The 20,000-nt window shown below is 46.7% G+C and overlaps 1 protein-coding gene across 3 annotated transcripts in view; it reads right to left on the bottom strand.

The window, feature by feature from the left end:
• ttc3 (tetratricopeptide repeat domain 3) overlaps positions 1 to 20,000 on the bottom strand; it is a 75,143-nt gene that overhangs the window by 19,093 nt on the left and 36,050 nt on the right. For all 3 annotated transcript variants that reach the window (XM_079803840.1, XM_079803841.1, XM_079803842.1), the window contains exons 16-27: positions 18,419 to 18,479; positions 10,932 to 11,031; positions 10,104 to 10,247; positions 7,913 to 7,993; positions 7,591 to 7,697; positions 7,347 to 7,473; positions 4,911 to 5,030; positions 4,152 to 4,253; positions 2,003 to 2,095; positions 1,852 to 1,916; positions 1,644 to 1,771; positions 1 to 97 (exon numbers count right to left, since the gene is read on the bottom strand). The exon at positions 1 to 97 is cut by the window's left edge and continues 218 nt beyond it. In XM_079803840.1, coding sequence (XP_079659966.1) covers positions 1 to 97; positions 1,644 to 1,771; positions 1,852 to 1,916; positions 2,003 to 2,095; positions 4,152 to 4,253; positions 4,911 to 5,030; positions 7,347 to 7,473; positions 7,591 to 7,697; positions 7,913 to 7,993; positions 10,104 to 10,247; positions 10,932 to 11,031; positions 18,419 to 18,479 — 1,225 coding nt within the window. The remainder of the gene's footprint in view (positions 98 to 1,643; positions 1,772 to 1,851; positions 1,917 to 2,002; positions 2,096 to 4,151; positions 4,254 to 4,910; positions 5,031 to 7,346; positions 7,474 to 7,590; positions 7,698 to 7,912; positions 7,994 to 10,103; positions 10,248 to 10,931; positions 11,032 to 18,418; positions 18,480 to 20,000) is intronic.

Raw genomic sequence — 20,000 nt, 5'->3', positions numbered from 1 at the left:
AACAAAGAAATATTCACTGCCTCTTCTTTAAAAAGTCCTTTGTTATCATGAATTTGATGTAAAACACGGTCCACATAAATAGAGTCTCTGGGCGGAGCTGAGAGAGAAGAACAGAGCCAGCGTTAGGACACGTCTGAACACACACACACACACACACACACACACACACACGTCTGAACACACACACACACACACACACACACACACACGTCTGAACACACACACACACACACACACACACACACACACACACACACACACACACGTCTGAACACACACACACACACACACACACACACACACACACACACACACACACACACACACACACGTCTGAACACACACACACACACACACACACACACACACACACACGTCTGAACACACACACACACACACACGTCTGAACACACACACACACACACACGTCTGAATACACACACACACACGTCTGAACACACACACACACACACACGTCTGAACACACACACACACACACACGTCTGAACACACACACACGTCTGAACACACACACACACACACGTCTGAATACACACATAAACACACGTCTGAACACACACACACACACACACACACACACACACACACACACACACACACACACGTCTGAACACACACACACACACACACACACACACACACGTCTGAACACACACACACACACACACACACGTCTGAACACACACACACACACACACGTCTGAATACACACACACACGTCTGAACACACACACACACACACACGTCTGAACACACACACACACACACGTCTGAACACACACACACACGTCTGAACACACACACACACACACACACACACACGTCTGAACACACACACACACACACACATCTGAACACACACACACACGTCTGAACACACACACACACACACACGTCTGAACACACACACACACACACACGTCTGAATACACACACACACACACGTCTGAACACACACACACACACACACACGTCTGAACACACACACACACACACACACACGTCTGAATACACACACACACACACACATGTCTGAACACACACACACACACACACACACACACGTCTGAACACACACACACACACACGTCTGAACACACACACACACACACACACACACACTCATCTGAACACACACACACACACACACGTCTGAACACACACACACACACACACACACACACACACGTCTGAACACACACGTCTGAACACACACACACACACACACACACACACGTCTGAACACACACACACACACACACACATCTGAACACACACACACACGTCTGAACACACACACACACACACACACACACGTCTGAACACACACACACGTCTGAACACACACACACACACACACACACGTCTGAATACACACACACACACACACGTCTGAACACACACACACACACACACACACACACACACGTCTGAACACACACACACACACACACACACACACACGTGTCTGAAAACACACGTCTGAAAACACACACACACACAGACACACACACACAAATCTGAACACACACACACACACACACGTCTGAAAACACACACACATCTGAAAACACACACACGTCTGAAAACACGCACGCTTCTGAACACACACACACACTCACGTGATCGTCTCTCAGCCGCCGGCTCTTTAGGAGCGTCCGTTACTTCATCTCCTCCGCCCGAACGTCTCGCCAACTTCTGCTGTTTCCGCCGAAGCTTTCGATCATTTTTAGACTTCAACTTCTTAATACTGTAGAGGAAGAGAAAGCCTGATGAGCACCTGTCACTCAAACACACACACACACACACACACACACACACTGAACGCACCTGGTACATCTCTGCTTGATCCGCGCTCGTCCGGCCGGTCGGACTTTAGGAAAACACGTTTTAAACTGAGAGACGAGGAGAAGGTTCGTTAGCAAATGAAGCCATGAAACATCACTGTGTGTGTGTGTGTGTGTGTGTGTGTACGCCTCACCTCACACTTTATCAGCCCCGTCGAGCCAAATATTACAACGTGACAGACCCGACCTCCGCAGTCCGGCGTAAAACAGGGGTCTTTTAGAAAATCCTGCAGGAGAAACACATCTGAGTGAGAGTGTGTGTTCAGCGCTCGTGAGTGTGATGTGTGTGTGCTCAGCGCTCGTGTGTGTGTGTGTGTGTGTGTGTTCAGCGCTCGTGTGTGTGATGTGTGTGTGTGTGTTCAGCGCTCGTGTGTGTGATATGTGTGTGTGTGATGTGTGTGTTCAGCGCTCATATGAGTGTGTGATGCGTGTGTGTGTTCAGCGCTCATATGAGTGTGTGTGTGTGTGTTCAGCGCTCATATGAGTGTGTGTGTGTGTGTTCAGCGCTCATATGAGTGTGTGTGTGTGTGTGTTCAGCGCTCATATGAGTGTGTGATGCGTGTGTTCAGCGCTCATGAGTGTGAGATGTGTGTGTGTTCAGCGCTCATATGAGTGTGTGTGTTCAGCGCTCATATGAGTGTGAGATGTGTGTGTTCAGCGCTCATGAGTGTGTGTGTGTGTGTTCAGCGCTCATATGAGTGTGTGTTCAGCGCTCATATGAGTGTGTGATGCGTGTGTTCAGCGCTCATGAGTGTGTGTGTGTGTGTTCAGCGCTAATGAGTGTGTGATGTGTGTGTTCAGCGCTCATATGAGTGTGAGATGTGTGTGTTCAGCGCTCATATGAGTGTGAGATGTGTGTGTTCAGCGCTCATATGAGTGTGATGCGTGTGTTCAGCGCTCATATGAGTGTGTGTTCAGCGCTCATATGAGTGTGTGATGTGTGTGTTCAGCGCTCATATGAGTGTGTGATGTGTGTGTTCAGCGCTCATATGAGTGTGTGATGTGTGTGTTCAGCGCTCATATGAGTGTGTGATGTGTGTGTTCAGCGCTCATATGAGTGTGTGTGTGTGTGTTCAGCGCTCATATGAGTGTGTGATGTGTGTGTTCAGCGCTCATATGAGTGTGTGATGTGTGTGTTCAGCGCTCATATGAGTGTGTGATGTGTGTGTTCAGCGCTCATATGAGTGTGTGTGTGTGTGTTCAGCGCTCATATGAGTGTGTGTGTGTGTGTTCAGCGCTCATATGAGTGTGTGTGTGTGTGTTCAGCGCTCATATGAGTGTGTGATGTGTGTGTTCAGCGCTCATATGAGTGTGTGATGTGTGTGTTCAGCGCTCATATGAGTGTGTGTGTGTGTGTTCAGCGCTCATATGAGTGTGTGATGCGTGTGTTCAGTGCTCATATGAGTGTGTGATGTGTGTGTTCAGTGCTCATATGAGTGTGTGATGTGTGTGTTCAGCGCTCATATGAGTGTGTGATGTGTGTGTTCAGCGCTCATATGAGTGTGTGTGTGTGTGTGTTCAGCGCTCATATGAGTGTGTGTGTGTGTGTTCAGCGCTCATATGAGTGTGTGTGTGTGTGTGTTCAGCGCTCATATGAGTGTGTGATGCGTGTGTTCAGCGCTCATATGAGTGTGTGTGTGTGTGTTCAGCGCTCATATGAGTGTGTGATGTGTGTGTTCAGCGCTCATATGAGTGTGTGATGTGTGTGTTCAGCGCTCATATGAGTGTGTGATGTGTGTGTGTGTTCAGCGCTCATATGAGTGTGTGTGTGTGTGTTCAGCGCTCATATGAGTGTGTGATGTGTGTTCAGCGCTCATATGAGTGTGTGATGTGTGTGTTCAGCGCTCATATGAGTGTGTGATGTGTGTTCAGCGCTCATATGAGTGTGTGATGTGTGTTCAGCGCTCATATGAGTGTGTGATGTGTGTGTTCAGCGCTCATATGAGTGTGTGATGTGTGTTCAGCGCTCATATGAGTGTGTGATGTGTGTGTTCAGCGCTCATATGAGTGTGTGATGTGTGTGTTCAGCGCTCATATGAGTGTGTGATGTGTGTGTTCAGCGCTCATATGAGTGTGTGATGTGTGTGTTCAGCGCTCATATGAGTGTGTGATGTGTGTGTTCAGCGCTCATATGAGTGTGTGATGTGTGTGTTCAGCGCTCATATGAGTGTGTGATGTGTGTGTTCAGCGCTCATATGAGTGTGTGATGTGTGTGTTCAGCGCTCATATGAGTGTGTGATGTGTGTGTTCAGCGCTCATATGAGTGTGTGATGTGTGTCTGACCTTGTCATTCTTATCGGAGAATGAAAGTGTTTTGAGCTTCTTCCAGCAGCTCATATGAAACTCGACTCTGCAGCTCTGACAGCAGGTCAGCTGAATGAAGCCCTGCAAACACACACACACACACAGTCAGACTCGAGCTGCAGACTCCGCCCACTCCTCAAACACACACACCGTCAGACTCCGCCCACTCCTCAAACACACACACACTCGAGCTGCAGACTCCGCCCACTCCTCACACACACAGACTCGAGCTGCAGACTCCGCCCACTCCTCACACACACACACACACACACACACACTCGAGCTGCAGACTCCGCCCACTCCTCACACACACACTCGAGCTGCAGACTCCGCCCACTCCTCACACACACACACACACACACACTCGAGCTGCAGACTTCGCCCACTCCTCACACACACACACACACACACACACACACAAGCTGCAGACTCCGCCCACTCCTCACGCACACACACACTCGAGCTGCAGACTCCGCCCACTCACACACACACACACTTGAGCTGCAGACTCCGCCCACTCCTCACACACGCACACACACACTTGAGCTGCAGACTCCGCCCACTCCTCACACACGCACACACACTCGAGCTGCAGACTCCGCCCACTCCTCACACACACACACACTTGAGCTGCAGACTCCGCCCACTCCTCACACACACACACACTTGAGCTGCAGACTCCGCCCACTCCTCACACACGCACACACACTCGAGCTGCAGACTCCGCCCACTCCTCACCTTAAACTCTGGGTCGCTGAAGTAGATCTGGATGGTGTGTGAGAGGCAGTGCTGATGCCGACACACTGCGTCCGCTTTAGGAGGAAACTTACACACCTCCACAAACCTCTCCAGGTGTTCCTGCAGGACACACAGACCTCAGATCAGCACAACACACACGACTCAACAGATTCATCTACATCTGATCAAACCATGATCAATACTTTAACCCCACGGTCGATGTTTGAGTGTGTGAACAACATCACTAACCCTTATTCAGCTCCTCCATCCAATAATCAGAGGATTCTCCCAGGACGGTTATTTCACTTTTTAATCCTGTTAAAACTTTCCCCTTAAAAACACGTGGTCACATGCTCCGGACTTTTGTTTTTTTGCGTTGTAAATAACATTTATTCTGAAGCAATATCCTCACCAGTGTTCAATCAGCTTTGACATATTCAATCTGCATATTTGTGACATTTTTACCTTTTATAAAGGACATTTTTTCCATAATCTTATTAAATATAGACTATGCTGCTTTCAGTTTATTTTTTTTATTTGATCTATAGAGACTATAGGCTGTTACCAATCAAATGAAATCATTTACACTTAAATTACATTGTTTTAAATATGTTTGAATATACAAATATAAAAATATATCAATAAACTAAAGCACCAGTAGGTGGCGGCAGGTGAGCGTCTTAAAGGGTTAGTTCACCCAAAACTGTAAATTGTGTCATTAATGACTGAGCCTCATGTGGTTGGACACCCGTCAGACCTCCGTTCATCTTCAGACACAAATGAAGATATTTTAGTGTAAATCTGATGCTCTGAAAGGCCTCCATTGGCTCAACTTTACACTCTCAAGACCCTTAAAAGACACTAAAGACTAAAGTTACAAAGTCCATCTCACTACAGCGGCTCTACAATAACTTTATGAAGACGAGAATAGTTTCTGTGCGCAAAAAAACCCTAAATAACGACTTATATAGTGATGACGATTTCAAAACACAGCATCATGAAGCTTCAGAGCGTTATGAGTCAGTGAGTCGATTCAGCGGTTCAGAGCGTTATGAATCAGTGAGTCGATTCAGCGGTTCAGAGCATTATGAGTCAGTGAGTCGATTCAGCGGTTCAGAGCGTTATGAATCAGTGAGTCGATTCAGCGGTTCAGAGCATTATGAGTCAGTGAGTCGATTCAGCGGTTCAGAGCGTTATGAATCAGTGAGTCGATTCAGCAGTTCAGAGCGTTATGAATCAGTGAGTCGATTCAGCGGTTCAGAGCGTTATGAATCATTGAGTCGATTCAGCGGTTCAGAGCGTTATGAATCAGTGAGTCGATTCAGCGGTTCAGAGCGTTATGAATCAGTGAGTCGAATCAGCGGTTCAGAGCGTTATGAATCAGTGAGTCGATTCAGCGGTTCAGAGCGTTATGAATCAGTGAGTCGATTCAGCGGTTCAGAGCACTATGAGTCAGTGAGTCGATTCATGATTCGGATCGCGTGTCAAACCGCCAAACTGCTGAAATTTGGCGATTCAAACCGCTGAATCGACTCACTGATTCATAACGCTCTGAACCGCTGAATCGACTCACTGACTCATAATGCTCTGAACCGCTGAATCGACTCACTGATTCATAACGCTCTGAACCGCTGAATCGACTCACTGACTCATAATGCTCTGAACCGCTGAATCGACTCACTGATTCATAACGCTCTGAACCGCTGAATCGACTCACTGACTCATAACGCTCTGAAGCTTCATGAGGCCGTGTTTTGAAATCGTCATCACTATATAAGTCGTTATTTAGGGTTTTTTTGCGCACAGAAACTATTCTCGTCTTCATAAAGTTATTGTAGAGCCGCTGTAGTGAGATGGACTTTGTAACTTTAGTCTTTAGTGTCTTTTAAGGGTCTTGAGAGTGTAAAGTTGAGCCAATGGAGGCCTTTCAGAGCATCAGATTTACACTAAAATATCTTCATTTGTGTCTGAAGATGAACGGAGGTCTGACGGGTGTCCAACCACATGAGGCTCAGTCATTAACGACACAATTTACAGTTTTGGGTGAACTAACCCTTTAATCATGTGTGTAAACTGAGTTTCTCCTCGAGAGCCTGCGTGAGCGTCAACAGCTCAACCTCGTTACCGTCAGTTCATGACGTTATATATTATTATCCACTATTCTCCAGTTATTTTTTGACGTTTTAATCAGGCTCTTTTTCCGTCGGGCAAGTAAAATTCTTTCACTTGCCTCTTCAAAAAATCCACTTGTTCCGGACGAGCATTAATGTCGAGACCTGCTGAATATTCTGATGTATGGCAGTCACACACACACACACACACACACACACACACACACACACACACACACACACACACACACACACACACACACACACACACACACACACACACACACACACACACACACACACACACACACACACACACACACACCTTTAAACAGGCCGTCTGTGTTTCCTCGACTGTAGCTTTAGTGGTGGGCCAGGTGAGTTTTCCAGGTGTGACGCGTCTCTGGATCATCAGCTGTGCGTTAGAGAAACGCTCCAGAGCTTTAGCAAACCTATAAAACACAGAGCATCAGCACACGGTCCAATCAGGGCGGAGCATGAGGGCCACTCAGGGCGGAGCATGAGGGCCAATCAGGGCGGAGCACAGCAGCGTTCATGTCAACACTCACCTGTTCTCCTTCAGATAAACTCTCCCCATCCCATAATGCACCAGGGACTGGAACTTCCTGTCTGCTGACTCTAATGTGGCGAACTTCCTCTGAGCTTCAGCCAGTTCCTTCACACACACACACAAGAAGAAACCCAATAAATGAACAGAAAACCAGACCCAGCTCTCACTCATCGTGTGCATTCACAGTTTCAGTTAGCGTATTCGGCAGAAGCTTTGAGTCAAAGAGACGGAGGTCATGTGACACCGAAGGTCATGTGACACCGAAGGTCATGTGACACCGAAGGTCATGTGACGTGTGTGCTGGTGAAGAGCTGCATTACCTCAGGCTGCCCGATCTCCAGCAGGGCGGTGGCATACCCATACACCAGCACAGACTCATCCAGCTCCGTCAAACCCAGGGCCTGTCAGAAACACACACACACACACACACACACACACACACACGTGACATCAGTCTCCAGCCAGACCTGCTCCGTTACACACTTCTATGTGGATTTGGGGATATTGCATAAAAACATTGGGTGTGCATCAATTCTAAAAAACGAAAACGGTGATGTCATCAGCTCATTTCAATGATCAGTGACAGTGCAGACAGATCAGCAATTAAGCAGAACATTTATTTCAATATTTAGTGTGTTTGTGTTTCGTCTGACAATCTGACGCTGTGTGTGTGTGTGTGTGTGTCATCTGACGCTGTGTGTGTGCGCGTTTCATCTGATGCTGTGTGTGTGCGTTTCATCTGATGCTGTGTGTGTTTAGTTGAAAATGTAGTGTGTGTGTGTGTGTGTGTGTGTGTGTGTTTCGTCTGACAATCTGAGTGTGTTTGTGTTTCGTCTGACAATCTGACGCTGTGTGTGTGTGTGTCATCTGACGCTGTGTGTGTGCGCGTTTCATCTGACGCTGTGTGTGTGCGCGTTTCATCTGACGCTGTGTGTGTGCGCGTTTCATCTGACGCTGTGTGTGTGCGTTTCATCTGACGCTGTGTGTGTGTGTGTTTCATCTGACGCTGTGTGTGTGCGTTTCATCTGACGCTGTGTGTGTGCGTTTCATCTGACGCGGTGTGTGCGTTTCATCTGACGCTGTGTGTGCGTTTCATCTGACGCTGTGTGTGTGCGTTTCGTCTGACGCTGTGTGTGCGTTTCATCTGACGCTGTGTGTGCGTTTCGTCTGACGCTGTGTGTGCGCGTTTCGTCTGACGCTGTGTGTGCGCGTTTCGTCTGACGCTGTGTGTGCGCGTTTCATCTGACGCTGTGTGTGTGCGTTTCATCTGATGCTGTGTGTGTGCGTTTCATCTGACGCTGTGTGTGTGCGTTTCATCTGATGCTGTGTGTGTGCGTTTCATCTGATGCTGTGTGTGTGCGTTTCATCTGACGCTGTGTGTGTGCGTTTCGTCTGACGCTGTGTGTGTGCGTTTCATCTGACGCTGTGTGTGCGCGTTTCATCTGACGCTGTGTGTGTGTGTCACCTGACGCTGTGTGTGTGTTTCACCTGACGCTGTGTGTGTGTGTGTGTTTCGTCTGACGCTGTGTGTGTTTCACCTGACGCTGTGTGTGTGTGTTTCACCTGACGCTGTGTGTGTGTGTGTGTGTTTCGTCTGACGCTGTGTGTGTGCGCGTTTCGTCTGACGCTGTGTGTGTGTGTTTCACCTGACGCTGTGTGTGTGTGTGTGTCACCTGACGCTGTGTGTGTGTTTCACCTGACGCTGTGTGTGTTACGTCTGACGCTGTGTGTGTTTCACCTGACGCTGTGTGTGTGTGTGTTTCGTCTGACGCTGTGTGTGTTTCACCTGATGCTGTGTGTGTGTGTTTCACCTGACGCTGTGTGTGTGTGTGTTTTGTCTGACGCTGTGTGTGTTTCACCTGATGCTGTGTGTGTGTGTTTCACCTGACGCTGTGTGTGTGTGTTTCGTCTGACGCTGTGTGTGTGCGCGCGTTTCGTCTGACGCTGTGTGTGTGTGTTTCACCTGACGCTGTGTGTGTGTGTGTCACCTGACGCTGTGTGTGTGTGTGTCAGTGTGTTACGTCTGACGCTGTGTGTGTTTCACCTGACGCTGTGTGTGTGTGTTTCACCTGACGCTGTGTGTGTGTGTTTCACCTGACGCTGTGTGTGTGTGTTTCACCTGACGCTGTGTGTGTGTGTGTGTGTGTGTTTCGTCTGACGCTGTGTGTGTGCGCGTTTCGTCTGACGCTGTGTGTGTGTGTTTCACCTGACGCTGTGTGTTTCACCTGCCGCTGTGTGTGTGTGTGTTTCACCTGCCGCTGTGTGTGTGTGTGTTTCACCTGACGCTGTGTGTGTGTGTGTTTCACCTGACGCCGTGTGTGTGTGTGTGTTTCACCTGACGCCGTGTGTGTGTGTGTTTGTGTTTCGTCTGACGCTGTGTGTGTTTCGTCTGACGATGTGTGTGTGTGGATGGAAACACAGACCCAGACTGAATTGATCTGAATAATGACTTCTGAGTGTGTGTCCTATTGAGCAGAGGTCAGCCACAGGTCAGTTAGAGGTCAGTCTCACCGCGGGGCCGCTGGACTCCAGGATGTGCAGGGCCAGAGAGAAGGACTGCTGTGCGTTTCGGCAGCGCTGGTCACTCAGAGCCATGTGACCCTCCTGAACGGCGGCACAGAAGCGCTCTCTGGTGTCCAGCTCGCTCACAGCCTCCTGCCAGACAAACGGCACCATTAACACACACACACACACACTCACTCACATACACACTCACTCACACACTCACTCACTCACACACTCACTCACATACACACTCACTCACATACACACTCACTCACATACACACTCACTCACACACTCACTCACACACTCACTCACACACTCACTCACACACTCACTCACTCACTCACACACTCACTCACACACTCACTCACACACACACTCACTCACACACTCACTCACACACTCACTCACTCACACACTCACACACTCACACACTCACACACTCACTCACTCACACACACACTCACTCACTCACTCACACACTCACTCACACACTCACTCACACACTCACTCACACACTCACTCACACACTCACTCACACACTCACTCACACACTCACTCACACACTCACTCACACACTCACTCACACACTCACTCACACACTCACTCACACACTCACTCACTCACACACTCACTCACTCACACACTCACTCACACACTCACTCACACACTCACTCACACACTCACACACTCACTCACACACTCACTCACACACACACTCACTCACACACTCACACACTCACTCACTCACACACACACTCACACTCACTCACTCACTCACACTCACTCACTCACTCACACTAACACACACACACACTGCTCTGTGACACTGACCGCTGGGCTGTTGGCTCGGTCCAGGGCCGTGTGTTTGCTCCGCACCGCCGGCATCTCTACAGCACCTGACGGCCTCTTCACCTTCCGGGGACTCGAGTCACTAGAGGAGTAAAGCTCAGTGAGTGTCTGAGTCACTAGAGGAGTAAAGCTCAGTGAGTGTCTGAGTCACTAGAGGAGTAAAGCTCAGTGAGTGTCTGAGTCACTAGAGGAGTAAAGCTCAGTGAGTGTTAGAGTCACTAGAGGAGTAAAGCTCAGTGAGTGTCTGAGTCACTAGAGGAGTAAAGCTCAGTGAGTGTCTGAGTCACTAGAGGAGTAAAGCTCAGTGAGTGTTAGAGTCACTAGAGGAGTAAAGCTCAGTGAGTGTCAGAGTCACTAGAGGAGTAAAGCTCAGTGAGTGTCAGAGTCACTAGAGGAGTAAAGCTCAGTGAGTGTCAGAGTCACTAGAGGAGTAAAGCTCAGTGAGTGTCAGAGTCACTAGAGGAGTAAAGCTCAGTGAGTGTCAGAGTCACTAGAGGAGTAAAGCTCAGTGAGTGTTAGAGTCACTAGAGGAGTAAAGCTCAGTGAGTGTCTGAGTCACTAGAGGAGTAAAGCTCAGTGAGTGTCAGAGTCACTAGAGGAGTAAAGCTCAGTGAGTGTTAGAGTCACTAGAGGAGTAAAGCTCAGTGAGTGTCTGAGTCACTAGAGGAGTAAAGCTCAGTGAGTGTCAGAGTCACTAGAGGAGTAAAGCTCAGTGAGTGTCAGAGTCACTAGAGGAGTAAAGCTCAGTGAGTGTTAGAGTCACTAGAGGAGTAAAGCTCAGTGAGTGTTAGAGTCACTAGAGGAGTAAAGCTCAGTGAGTGTCTGAGTCACTAGAGGAGTAAAGCTCAGTGAGTGTTAGAGTCACTAGAGGAGTAAAGCTCAGTGAGTGTCAGAGTCACTAGAGGAGTAAAGCTCAGTGAGTGTCTGAGTCACTAGAGGAGTAAAGCTCAGTGAGTGTCAGAGTCACTAGAGGAGTAAAGCTCAGTGAGTGTCAGAGTCACTAGAGGAGTAAAGCTCAGTGAGTGTTAGAGTCACTAGAGGAGTAAAGCTCAGTGAGTGTTAGAGTCACTAGAGGAGTAAAGCTCAGTGAGTGTCAGAGTCACTAGAGGAGTAAAGCTCAGTGAGTGTTAGAGTCACTAGAGGAGTAAAGCTCAGTGAGTGTCTGAGTCACTAGAGGAGTAAAGCTCAGTGAGTGTTAGAGTCACTAGAGGAGTAAAGCTCAGTGAGTGTTAGAGTCACTAGAGGAGTAAAGCTCAGTGAGTGTCAGAGTCACTAGAGGAGTAAAGCTCAGTGAGTGTTAGAGTCACTAGAGGAGTAAAGCTCAGTGAGTGTCTGAGTCACTAGAGGAGTAAAGCTCAGTGAGTGTTAGAGTCACTAGAGGAGTAAAGCTCAGTGAGTGTCTGAGTCACTAGAGGAGTAAAGCTCAGTGAGTGTCTGAGTCACTAGAGGAGTAAAGCTCAGTGAGTGTCTGAGTCACTAGAGGAGTAAAGCTCAGTGAGTGTCTGAGTCACTAGAGGAGTAAAGCTCAGTGAGTGTCAGAGTCACTAGAGGAGTAAAGCTCAGTGAGTGTCAGAGTCACTAGAGGAGTAAAGCTCAGTGAGTGTCTGAGTCACTAGAGGAGTAAAGCTCAGTGAGTGTCTGAGTCACTAGAGGAGTAAAGCTCAGTGAGTGTCTGAGTCACTAGAGGAGTAAAGCTCAGTGAGTGTCAGAGTCACTAGAGGAGTAAAGCTCAGTGAGTGTCTGAGTCACTAGAGGAGTAAAGCTCAGTGAGTGTTAGAGTCACTAGAGGAGTAAAGCTCAGTGAGTGTCAGAGTCACTAGAGGAGTAAAGCTCAGTGAGTGTCTGAGTCACTAGAGGAGTAAAGCTCAGTGAGTGTCTGAGTCACTAGAGGAGTAAAGCTCAGTGAGTGTCTGAGTCACTAGAGGAGTAAAGCTCAGTGAGTGTCTGAGTCACTAGAGGAGTAAAGCTCAGTGAGTGTCTGAGTCACTAGAGGAGTAAAGCTCAGTGAGTGTCTGAGTCACTAGAGGAGTAAAGCTCAGTGAGTGTTTGAGCCACTAGAGGAGTAAAGCTCAGTGAGTGTTAGAGTCACTAGAGGAGTAAAGCTCAGTGAGTGTCTGAGTCACTAGAGGAGTAAAGCTCAGTGAGTGTCAGAGTCACTAGAGGAGTAAAGCTCAGTGAGTGTTAGAGTCACTAGAGGAGTAAAGCTCAGTGAGTGTTAGAGTCACTAGAGGAGTAAAGCTCAGTGAGTGTCAGAGTCACTAGAGGAGTAAAGCTCAGTGAGTGTCAGAGTCACTAGAGGAGTAAAGCTCAGTGAGTGTCAGAGTCACTAGAGGAGTAAAGCTCAGTGAGTGTCTGAGTCACTAGAGGAGTAAAGCTCAGTGAGTGTCAGAGTCACTAGAGGAGTAAAGCTCAGTGAGTGTTAGAGTCACTAGAGGAGTAAAGCTCAGTGAGTGTCTGAGTCACTAGAGGAGTAAAGCTCAGTGAGTGTCAGAGTCACTAGAGGAGTAAAGCTCAGTGAGTGTCTGAGTCACTAGAGGAGTAAAGCTCAGTGAGTGTCAGAGTCACTAGAGGAGTAAAGCTCAGTGAGTGTTAGAGTCACTAGAGGAGTAAAGCTCAGTGAGTGTCAGAGTCACTAGAGGAGTAAAGCTCAGTGAGTGTCAGAGTCACTAGAGGAGTAAAGCTCAGTGAGTGTCAGAGTCACTAGAGGAGTAAAGCTCAGTGAGTGTCAGAGTCACTAGAGGAGTAAAGCTCAGTGAGTGTCAGAGTCACTAGAGGAGTAAAGCTCAGTGAGTGTTAGAGTCACTAGAGGAGTAAAGCTCAGTGAGTGTCTGAGTCACTAGAGGAGTAAAGCTCAGTGAGTGTCAGAGTCACTAGAGGAGTAAAGCTCAGTGAGTGTTAGAGTCACTAGAGGAGTAAAGCTCAGTGAGTGTCTGAGTCACTAGAGGAGTAAAGCTCAGTGAGTGTCAGAGTCACTAGAGGAGTAAAGCTCAGTGAGTGTCAGAGTCACTAGAGGAGTAAAGCTCAGTGAGTGTTAGAGTCACTAGAGGAGTAAAGCTCAGTGAGTGTTAGAGTCACTAGAGGAGTAAAGCTCAGTGAGTGTCTGAGTCACTAGAGGAGTAAAGCTCAGTGAGTGTTAGAGTCACTAGAGGAGTAAAGCTCAGTGAGTGTCAGAGTCACTAGAGGAGTAAAGCTCAGTGAGTGTCTGAGTCACTAGAGGAGTAAAGCTCAGTGAGTGTCAGAGTCACTAGAGGAGTAAAGCTCAGTGAGTGTCAGAGTCACTAGAGGAGTAAAGCTCAGTGAGTGTTAGAGTCACTAGAGGAGTAAAGCTCAGTGAGTGTTAGAGTCACTAGAGGAGTAAAGCTCAGTGAGTGTCAGAGTCACTAGAGGAGTAAAGCTCAGTGAGTGTCTGAGTCACTAGAGGAGTAAAGCTCAGTGAGTGTTAGAGTCACTAGAGGAGTAAAGCTCAGTGAGTGTCAGAGTCACTAGAGGAGTAAAGCTCAGTGAGTGTTAGAGTCACTAGAGGAGTAAAGCTCAGTGAGTGTTAGAGTCACTAGAGGAGTAAAGCTCAGTGAGTGTTAGAGTCACTAGAGGAGTAAAGCTCAGTGAGTGTCAGAGTCACTAGAGGAGTAAAGCTCAGTGAGTGTCAGAGTCACTAGAGGAGTAAAGCTCAGTGAGTGTCAGAGTCACTAGAGGAGTAAAGCTCAGTGAGTGTTAGAGTCACTAGAGGAGTAAAGCTCAGTGAGTGTCAGAGTCACTAGAGGAGTAAAGCTCAGTGAGTGTTTGAGCCACTAGAGGAGTAAAGCTCAGTGAGTGTTAGAGTCACTAGAGGAGTAAAGCTCAGTGAGTGTCAGAGTCACTAGAGGAGTAAAGCTCAGTGAGTGTCTGAGTCACTAGAGGAGTAAAGCTCAGTGAGTGTCTGAGTCACTAGAGGAGTAAAGCTCAGTGAGTGTCTGAGTCACTAGAGGAGTAAAGCTCAGTGAGTGTCTGAGTCACTAGAGGAGTAAAGCTCAGTGAGTGTTAGAGTCACTAGAGGAGTAAAGCTCAGTGAGTGTCTGAGTCACTAGAGGAGTAAAGCTCAGTGAGTGTTAGAGTCACTAGAGGAGTAAAGCTCAGTGAGTGTCAGAGTCACTAGAGGAGTAAAGCTCAGTGAGTGTCAGAGTCACTAGAGGAGTAAAGCTCAGTGAGTGTTAGAGTCACTAGAGGAGTAAAGCTCAGTGAGTGTTAGAGTCACTAGAGGAGTAAAGCTCAGTGAGTGTTTGAGCCACTAGAGGAGTAAAGCTCAGTGAGTGTCTGAGTCACTAGAGGAGTAAAGCTCAGTGAGTGTTAGAGTCACTAGAGGAGTAAAGCTCAGTGAGTGTTAGAGTCACTAGAGGAGTAAAGCTCAGTGAGTGTTAGAGCAACAGCTCGTTCTGCATAAGGTCACGCCCCACACATTCTCTCTTTATTGCAGCTTTGCTACTTTTATTAAGGCAATATAGTTGTCATTAAGTTTTACTTATTCAACTAAATGAACTGTGAAATGCTGCCCTGGCTGAAAACAGTTCTTTACACATGAAGTTAAAGATGCGTTAAAGGGCGTTTTGCAGGTTCATTTTTTTTTAAGATTAATATATAACCTTGTATGAAAATACCATATGAAAAGGTAATGCAGGATTTAAAATGTTTTAAAAAGACATAAGAGCACAAATTTAGTAGATAAAGTGGCCGTTTCGTTGGCCGCTTGGAAAAAGCGCTTTATTTTTCAACATGGCGTCACATTCCGTCCCGAGAGGGAGTCGCTCGCCCGGCTCTGCGTCGGCTCAGGGCAGAATAGGCTGGTGTTCAGTAGAGTCTGTGTATTTTCGGTAGTTTTTCTATTCCAATTTATCATTGTCATTAGGGCTGTGTTGAAAAAATCGATTCACCAATTCTGAATCGATTTTCATATTAATTTCTAAAGATCGATCCGTAACTCAGAGGATCGATTTAATAATAGGCCTACATTTTCCCCGTGAATTTTAATTTGCCGCGTCATTGAATTCACGCATTCGCGCGAGGTGGGAGGACATTAAAACAACGAACATGGCATCTTTGAAAACTCCAGAAACGCTAAAAGCTGCGATCTGGCAGATTGTGGTTTCTCTTGATTTCAGGCGTTTATCCTCCGAAGCCGTACAGGGTGCGCGCCCGTGCCGCTTCAGCGCGTCCACAGCATCCATGACAGTCTTTATCTTGGCGTGCTCGGTGTAGGTCACGGCATCGCGGATCTCGTTCTCCAGAACACCTTCAACACTCCGCGGGTCTCCTCGTAGATCAGACCGCAGATACGCTGACACCGCCGCGGCGAGCCAGACTACGGATGGCGGGTTTGGTGATTCCCTGGATGTTATCGCGCAAAACTTTACGGTGACGCTTAGCGCCTCCTTTACCTTTGCGATCTTAATGTCAATTCTTAATGTCATTTTTAATAATATATCAGGTTCGCGTCTAAATAATTGGTCTACTGCTGCTGATATACCTCTGCGTCCTCTGTCGTCTACACCAGAGCAAGTTTGTGAAAGCAGTTGTATCAACACTCTGGAAGGGGGATTGTTCTTTGCAACCATCCTCCATTCATTTGCAGTTGAATGTCTATAATAATAGTATCAATATGTTGCATAACTACAGTCCTGTAATTCAGGTAACAGCTGGAAAAAAAAGCTTTCTTAAAAAACACTTATCTAAATCTCGAAGATCGGATCAGATCGGATCGAATCGAATAATGATAATCGATTCAAGATCTTGAGAATCGGAATCGAATCGATTCTTGAAATTTGAATCGAAACCTAGCCCTAATTGTCATGTTAAATTATTGTGTCCAGCCTGTCTGGACATCGAGTCCACAGGTTTCCTAAAAATAAAAAAAAGTTAGGAATTCAGCATGTGAAGAAACGGGACTTCCCTTTGGGCTGATCCCTGATCAGTGCCCTGACTAATGTCATTTATTATGTATTCGTGTCAAAATGACAAACAGCTTTTCCTATTCTATTTTGCCTGGAAACGCTTGCGTGCCGTGAAAAATATGCTTCTAGCATGTGCTTTCGGCTCGAACCGCGTGTGTTACACAGGCAGTGTGTAGCTCGCTTAAAGGATGAATAAATATCCACACGCGATGCTTCTTTGCCGTCGTGTTTACATTGATAAATACAAAGTGTACATTAACACAACTGAATACAGTCTCACTTTTTCGAAAAAAGGTTCTGAATTTTGTGCTGGTAATGTAAATATTTTATTCATGCCATGTATGTACATTCAAGTTCACTCAAATATCATAACGTCATACGCATCCTCACACTATTGGTGAATCGGCACGAAATAAACCCATAACACAATTAATGAATAAAGGATAAACACAATAACACTGTCTGTGGTTCAGCCGCCAGCGGGAGATAGATATATCCGATCCGCCGCGGATCCTTTTGCTGTGTGGGATGAGATATATATATATATGGATTCCGATACTGGTCCGTTTCTGAGTGCGTTCCCCTTTTGCTGTGTGGGATGTGACGTCCCGGATCCGTCAGAGATGCAGCTCGGAGAAAGCGTGAACTGTGCACCATGAGTCTTGTTTTTAAAACATTTGCTAAGTACCAAATCAGTCGCCGTGATGAGAAACCGCTGACGTTATATCACATAACGTTTAGTGTGGACGGATATTAACGAGTGTGACTTTTCCTGATGGTCAAAGCCTATGAGTTTCTGTTATTGGTAAGTATCAATACTAGATGACAATAACATTACCAGCTTTGCTACTGTCTGAGACATGATAATAATCAGTACAGTATTGTGATCTGAGCAGTGTTCATAGCTAGCTTATAAGCTAACACTGCTCTCTCCGAGACACCTGCCGCTGTTCTCCACAGTTTCTTCTCACACAACAACTACATTTGCCTCCTGTAATCGTTGTTCTGTCTAATCCTGGTCTGTCCCTAATTGTGTGTCATAATTTTATGGCTGTGGTCTGCCATATGAGTATTAATAAACATTTATAATGTCCTCAGCGTCCGAGCTGTCATTGCCATTCATTGTTTTCCTATCGCTGAGATTCACCGCACTCCCTCTCGTTATGTCATGTCCAGTTTTGGCATTTTTAGATGCGGAAGTAAAATTCTCTCACAAAAACGACGCCAAAAGCCTTAATAGTGTATTTTAAAGAAAATCTAGTTCCTAAATTATTTTTCTAAACATTGACTCACTGGAGTCTCTAACCTGCAATATGCCCTTTAACATGAACTATTCTGGATGAGGAGTTGTCATGCTAGTTAGCACACGCGTGCTGTGAAGTGTTAGAGACGCTCAGAGTCGATGTGAACATCCGTTACCGAGCAACAGTGAAACGAAAGTAAACCTAGCCTTACTGTACCGTCATTAGAAGCTCAAACTTCACTTTAAAGATGAAATGATTCAGTGATTCAGGGCTGAGAGTTTAGGAATCGTGTGATGATGATCACCTGTTCCGCTCTTTGAGTCTGTCGGCTCTCTCCTCAGGACGGGCTCCAGCTCCGGGGTTCCCTGAAAACAAGGCCCTTTGGGGATTAATGCGCCACATTTTCAAAGACACACTTTCCTGAAGAATCACTGCGTTCAGAAACAACCGGCAGAACCAGACGGACCACTGGCACCAACACCTGTGGGCGTCTCGAAACAAACAGATGAAGGAGGAGGGAACACACACACACACACACACACACACACACACACGAGACAGGAAACAGCTTCATCACTTCCTCTAGAGCGAAAGTGTGACAACATGCCCACGTGAAAAACCACATTCCTTCAATTGCACAAGCTTCCTCCTGTATGCCAGCAGCCCATAATGCAACAGGAGCCCTGCGATGAATGAAGCTCAACCCATTCACACGCGTGTTTATCAGCGGCCTTGAAGACATGATGAGCGCTGGGAACAGAAGAGACACAGCATTCCCTTGCAGATAGCAAGCGTTCCGCACTGATATAGAGCCGTGTGTGTGTGTGTGTGTGTGTGTGTGTGTCACATGCTTTACACAGATATCTGCAGGGTTCACCAGCTTCTCATGACCTGCACTAATAAAATAAACATGTCTATGAAGCATTCAATTATAAACCATGATTTAAAACGTTCAAATGGGCATAACACACGTCTGACAAAAATAAAGCGGTAACACTTCAGAATAATGGTCATTAGTTAATGCATTAACTAACATGAACTAACCATGAGCAATACATTTGTTACTGTATTTGTTCATCTTTGTTAACGTTAGTTAATATAAATCCAGCTGTTCATGGTTTGTTCATGTTAGTTCACAGCATTAACTAATGTTAAAGGGTAAGTTCACCCAAAAATGTAAATTGTGTCATTAATGACTGAGCCTCAGGCTTAGGGTTTTCTTTGCGCACAGAAACTATTCTCGTCTTCATAAAGTTATTGTAGAGCCGCTGTAGTGAGATGGACTTTGTAACTTTAGTCTTTAGTGTCTTTTAAGGGTCTTGAGAGTGTAAAGTTGAGCCAATGGAGGCCTTTCAGAGCATCAGATTTACACTAAAATATCTTCATTTGTGTCTGAAGATGAACGGAGGTCTGACGGGTGTCCAACCACATGAGGCTCAGTCATTAATGACACAATTTACATTTTTGGCTGAACTAACCCTTTAACAGATATAATCTGTGCCAGAATAACGGCTCATTTCAGTGTTTCCCTGCTCTTCTTCTCTATTTTTTGAGCGGTGATGAAATATACTGCTCTTGTAGACACTCACCAGCATTTCAGTGATAAAGTCTTTGAAAGCGCAGCCGTACGGTGGTCTGCAGGGGTCAAACAGGATATAAACAGGGAACTCTGAAGTGATATATTCTTTAACTGTGTGTAGTAATGGCCACTCGACCTTGTGTTTGTCTAAAAACAAGCAATCGCACTCGTTTATTTAAGATCACGCCGTCGATCGCTGGAAAACTTCCTGGATTTGTGGACGCGGCGATGTTTTAAGCATTTACTTTACTCAAACCGTGTCAGGATTCACAGGAAGTGACCTCACCAGCCACAGCAAGCACCTCCT

The sequence above is a fragment of the Gobio gobio genome (genome assembly GCF_949357685.1).
Source record: "Gobio gobio genome assembly, chromosome: 22".
Classification (NCBI taxonomy): domain Eukaryota; kingdom Metazoa; phylum Chordata; class Actinopteri; order Cypriniformes; family Gobionidae; genus Gobio; species Gobio gobio.
The sequence above is the reverse complement of the archived record's forward strand: the minus strand, read 5'-3'. Positions and strand labels throughout refer to the sequence as shown.